The sequence below is a fragment of the Panthera pardus genome, unplaced genomic scaffold (genome assembly GCF_024362965.1).
Source record: "Panthera pardus isolate Hobbes unplaced genomic scaffold, ASM2436296v1 HiC_scaffold_16, whole genome shotgun sequence".
In the NCBI taxonomy this organism is placed as follows: domain Eukaryota; kingdom Metazoa; phylum Chordata; class Mammalia; order Carnivora; family Felidae; genus Panthera; species Panthera pardus.
The window spans coordinates 97,585,728-97,591,727 of record NW_026526721.1 but is presented as its reverse complement, the minus strand read 5'-3'; the positions used below and the strand labels follow the sequence as shown (position 1 = coordinate 97,591,727).

The following is a 6,000-nucleotide window of genomic DNA, read 5'->3' as shown; positions in this document are numbered from 1 at the left end:
GGCAAAGGCTCTAATCTTATTTAGTTTTTATTTCCTCATTAGACTAATGGCAAAGGAATTAAGGAACTTTTCTAAATGTGTGGATATGGGAAGCAAATAAAGGCAGAAGGGAGCCTGCTCTGCCACCGAGGACCCTCATGTTTAATTTCAATGTCATATGGGAAGTCAAATGACAAAGTCAACGGTCTATGCATTATCTCAAGTTCTGGCCAGAAATGCATTCATGACAATTCTCAGATTTATTTTTATTTAAAAATTTTTACACTGTAAAAGGTAACAGTATCTTATAAAATCTCTTTCTGAGCTAGTTTATAAAAGACTCAAACCAAGACTCAAGACAGAAGGAATAGCAGTGGTCCTTCTTCCTTAATGAGAATAAGACAACACCTCCTTCCACGTTGAGAGAAACACTGGACTTTTATAAATTGCACCTAGGGAGCAATTTTCTTCTTCATCAGAGGAATGAAGATGTCCTACAGCAAAGGAGGGTAGGGAGAGTAGAGAAATTTTAAACCTGAGCAGACATGCTAAAAACAAAAATAATGTATTTTCCTTCCCATTTTAACTGATGAACAGTTAACTTCAAATACAAAAAGTCAGAGAGCTATCAGCCTCAGGACAAGATGACAGAAGGGCCTTTAACATAAACGACGCAGATTTGAAGGTGACTCACTGTTAACTCCCTGGGATGGGGACAGAGGAAGTGCTAACAGGAGAGTGAACACTTTGGAGGAGTCACACTCTTCATTTTAAGATACTAATTTCTTTCAGGAAATTTAATTTTGATAGTATGAGTGGATTTCCTTATTGTTTATTGTTCATTTATGTGAACCACTTTAATGAAGTGCATTTTTATATTGAAAGGCATAGAAATAGGTGTCTTCACCATTTTCTATCCTGCTAGTAGATGACCAGTACAATGTATTGATCCCATGGAAAAATTATCAGAGAAATTACACTAAACAATCATCACTCTTCTATAAGGGGCTATTACCCAGAATCATAGGGAAGAAAAAAAGAATCTGAACCTTGAGATACAGTTAATGCTGTGATTATGGCATAGCCAACCTGCAGGTATGTTTTCCTGATGTCAACAATCTCTTTAAGGGGAAACTGTCCTAAAGCGTCACAAAGTGACAACCATGAAACTATCCCTCCCCACGTCTCCTTCTGCTCTTTTCTTAAACCCTTGAATTATAAGATCAAGTAAAGCACTGGACACCCACCAACCCCAAGATCTACTACTACTAAGACTAGCAAAACACCTCTGCATGTGTTATTTTCTCTGGGTGTCACAACAGTCCTACAGATATATTTGTATTAGTCAGGGTTGTCTAGGGAAATAGAATCAATTGTGACAGCTAGCAAATCCAACATCTACAGAGCAGGCCAGATGGCTGGAGACCCAGGAAAGAGCTAATGTTGCAGTTTGAGCTCAACCTGAAGGCAGCGTTCCCTCTTCCATGGAGGACCTGAGTCTTTTTTCTCTTAAGACTTTCAAGTTGGGGCGCCTGGGAGGCTCAGTCGGTTGAGCGACTGACTTTGGCTCAGGTCATGATCTTACAGCTCGTGAGTTCGGGCCCCGTGTCGGGCTCTGTGCCGACAGCTCGGAGCCTGAAGCCTGGTTCAGATTCTGTGTCTCCCTCTCTCTCTGCCCCTAATCCATTTGCATTCTGTCTCTGTCTCTCTCAAAAATAAACAAACATTAAAAAAAAATTAAAAAAGAAAAGACTTTCAAGCTGATTAGATGACATCCACACACACCACTATGACTAATCAGCTTTACTCAAAGTCTATTGATTTAAATGTTGATCTCACCTCAAAAATGCGTTCACAGAAACATCCAGAATAAAGTTTTAGCAAATATCTGGGTACCACAGTGTGGCCAAATTGACAAAAAATTAACCATCACAGTGACCCGCCCAAAGTAAGATGTTTGTGGGAGGTGGTGGGGGCGGGTTCTGTGTTTTCTAGTATAAGTTTTTGTGTCATACTAGAATGACAAGTGTTATGTCTGCTTTATTTTGGGTCTTCTTTTTTCTCTTCTGGCAGCAACTTTTGAAGCTACCAGAACTTGTGTGAATTTCAAAAACCCTAACCGAAACAAAACGAAACATAACAAAACGAAACAGTAATTACCAAAGCAAAACACGGATTCCAGGCTCAATTAATGCTATGGCCATCAAATGTATGCTCTTACTGATGACATAATTGTTTAAAATATAATTCAACCATCCAATATTACTTTAAATGCAATCATGTTCTAACCTATAATAGGTTCTAGAGACACAATTATAACTGTTCGTTTTTAAAATTCACCAAATTTTACTAATATTGTGTGTAATATAGATCAGCGTTTGACATACAATAAATCGTTTGGAAGAAAAAGCCCTTGAACTTACAATTTCACTGATTTTTATTAGTCTGCCAATCTTGAAATATCAGAAACATTAACAATCAAATCTCCAGCACCGGGGACAAGTAATCACTTGGTCACTTTTTTCAGCTGTTTGCTTTACTCTGGGTACCAAATGGAAAACGTAATGAACAAATGATCATTATCATTAGGCACTCTTTGATTATGGGAGTGTGATGACGTGTTGCCGGTCAAGAAAATCCTCTTCCTCCTCCTCCTCCGTGCTGCTTTCAGAAAGTGTCAGCAAAGACTGAATTTCAGTATCTTTTTCAGAAGAGCTGGAAATACATTAAAAGATCAATACACAATATACAGAACCAGGTTTCAACTCTTCATTCATCTTCTGATCAATACTACATGCATTGAAGTCATTGGAGGCAGGCAGATGTGAGGGGGCTGTCTCTGACTGGGGCCATAATTTTCAATGTGCCCAATATACCAAGCCTCCTTTTAATGAGAAATTCTCATCATTCTCCCTCTCCCGAGAAATAAAGCCACAGTGGAACCAAGGGGAGACGATTTTATGCTCTCTGGTTGTGTCTTTCACTGATGATTCAGAAGGCACTTCAGAAACTTGCCAAGCCTCAGGTCATCATTAAGAACATTCATCATTACATTGGCTGTGCAATAGAATCCCAACGAATAGATTGCCAAATAAATCACCTCTTTTGCGTACTGTAAATTAGGACTATGTGGATAGCCAATCAAGATATGCCAAAACCAAACTTAATGGCAGCAATTATTTAGTTATTTTATCTTGTTACATTTTACTGTGGAGACGAACTGGTAGAAAGTCTAGTATACAGGTGTCAGGTCTAGGGAAGGAAGTAGTGTGGGGGAGCAGAAAGGAGTTTGTGTAATTCAGATTTTTTTTGTCCAAGTTATCTAGAATTTCAGCCCATGCTATGCCACTAAATAATATAAAATACTTCATCCTGTGATAGGTATCTTTTTGGATTCTTTTTTATGACCCACAGAGGCTAAATCAGCAAGTTCCTAAACTCTGATCTGTGGGCTAGGGCAGATCTGACTGAGATAAAAATTTTCACTGGTCTAAGAAGGGAAAATAAGGACAAGGTAAGGACTTTTTCATGACATTTTTAATTTTAAAGTACTGCTTTATTCTGTTTGTGCCCCTTATATTTTTAGTATTAAATGTCCTTTCTTTTATGAAATGATGCCGAGGGTATGTGGCAGGTTTAGTTACTTTGTTTTAAAAGAGCTTTTTAGGGAAAAAATGGCAACTTTATATTGATCTCTCTTTTTAAAAATGGAAGTGGTGTTAGAAATGCAAAAATCCAAGGGCCACAGCTAAATGATTCTCTCCTTTAGAAAGATGGAATAATAATGGACTCCTGATTCCCTTTTAATGCAATATTAGACTTCAAACCAATCAAAGGAATTTACAGTTCAAGGGACTTTCTATTTTACATTTATCTTAATCCTTCTACAAGGATCCTTCCTCCCTTTTCAAGAAATTCCAGCACGTCAGTAATAGACTGACATGATAAACTACTTTTTTGAAGCATTTATTAGTATAACCTATGTTCTTTACAAACTGATCAACCCTAAATGTTTTTCATGTGAGGAAAGAATGAAATGACTTAATTTAAAATATGCTATCATTAACAATCTTGACCTAATTTCAAGAAAGAATCTTCTCGACATTCTATTCTAAAAGTTTTATTCACATTGAGTAAGATTCTATTAGTGCAAATTGTTTGAATTTATTAAGTTAATTAATGCAAGTAAAGCAACTGTTTTTCAATATAAGGAGAAATGCTGAAGGATTATAAAATTCCCAATATCTTTTCGTTTTTCTGACATACATTGTCCAGCAGAGAATTATCTCTTCACATTAAAGCAACAACTTCATAAGCCTTCTACTAAATCCTGATAATACGTCGACCAAGGACCCAAACATTTTACAGAGAATGGCCATATAAAGCACCCACGTGAGCGCAATCTTTTTTCATATAGTAAAGATAACTATTTGGGGCTTGTCAAAAATTTCACCATGTATGCTGTCATTACATATGAGCTGCCGGCTTGACCTACCTCTGTTCCTCAACTCCCCAGAGGCCTCCGGCACTTGAGCTTTTAAGGAAATCTCCAGTAGTCTGACTTATGTCCAGCAAGTGGTTGTTGAAGGCTGGTAACTCTTCTGAGGTTAGACTGTAAAGTTTTTCTGAAGGATCTGAAACATTTTATGTCAGCACATAAATTCAAGACACAAACACAGCATATGGTGCTGAAAGTTTACCCAGCATAAACTATAAGCATTACAAAGAAGGTCAGTACAGATTTTTAATCACCTCAATTTTCTAGTATATGCGGGATGAGCAGAATATGAAGGAAGTTTGCTCTAAGCTTCTAAATTAGGGCATGGGTATCAAGTCACCTTAATCAGATGGATTATGTTTTTGTTTTTGTTTTTTTTTGGGGGGGGGATTGCCCCAATTTGTTTTTAATTTATTGAGAAATAATTGACATGTAACATGGTGTAATTTTAAGGTGTACAATATGTTGATTGGAACATTTATATATTGCAAAATGATTACCACCATAGTGTTAGCTAACACATTTAAGATCTACTCTCTTAGCAACCTTCAGGTATCTAATATTATTAGCTATAATCACCATGCTGCACATTACATTGCAGAATTTGTTCATCTTTTAACCAAAAGTTTACACTGTTTGACCAATATTTCCCCATTTCTTCCACCCCCTAGCCCCTGGTAACCACTATTCTAGTCTCTGTCTCTGTGAGTTTGGGTTTTTTAGATTCCATATGTAAGTGATATTATATAGTATTTGTCTTTCTCTGAGTTATTTCAACTAACCTAATTGATTTTTAAATATATACTACACTTAAGAAAGTGTTAAATGTCCTCAGAATTTACAAAATTGCAAAGAAAGTCACAGGATCCTCTTTTAAGGCTAGAATATCGTGCAACTCCTCAATTTGCCAGAACGTTAAACACCTTATTGTTTATTTTTGTCTTCTAAGAAATAAAAGCTTTACCCCCATACAGTCTGAGGTTACTTTTGGCAAAGCTACCCTTTCTTTTTCTGCTTCCTTTCTTTTCTGCTACCCTTTCTACTTTCTGCTTTGTTTGGATAGATACTAACCATTTGTATGTGAAAGGGGAGAAGACAAATCTTTTACATGACGCAGGCCTATGATCTAGCTCATGTAAGGGCAAACAGTGCAAATTAAATAAGCAAATGCATAAGCAAACATATTTTATATAAACTACCAAAAAGTCAAGTACAAAAATAAGTATGATTACTGTATTAGAAAGACCATGATGCCTTCTTTTCGTCATTGATGAAGTTGGAAGAGCCATCTAACTTTTACCTAAGGTTATGGTAGCATGACTTTTAAAACCGTTAAAATTACCGGGTGCTACTTTTCCCCCTACTCTGATGAAAGTGCAAGCAAATATTCTCCTGATCACAAGGACCACACTCCAAACTATGTGTAACATTCACCTGGACTGAGAGAATTATTCTATGGTTATGATTACGATTATTTCTTGGATAGTATTTACTTGAAGTTTTTGAGCAAGCAGACATTCCCC

The 6,000-nt window shown here is 36.8% G+C and overlaps 1 protein-coding gene across 6 annotated transcripts in view; it reads right to left on the bottom strand.

Annotated features, from left to right (window-relative positions):
* Positions 1-230: 230 nt before the first annotated feature.
* The window catches only part of ZBBX (zinc finger B-box domain containing), a 122,982-nt gene continuing 117,212 nt past the window's right edge, over positions 231-6,000 (bottom strand). For 5 of the 6 annotated variants that reach the window (XR_002077633.2, XR_002077635.2, XR_008422521.1 and 2 more), the window contains 3 exons: positions 4,475-4,613; positions 2,403-2,694; positions 231-473 (listed from right to left, as the gene is read on the bottom strand). Coding sequence is in view for 1 of the 6 variants with exons in the window: in XM_019440500.2 (XP_019296045.2) it covers positions 2,580-2,694; positions 4,475-4,613 (254 nt within the window). In the remaining 5 variants the exon portion in view is untranslated. Of the gene's footprint in view, positions 474-2,398; positions 2,695-4,474; positions 4,614-6,000 lie in introns of those variants that run through there. The other variant, XM_019440500.2, reaches the window with a different exon arrangement.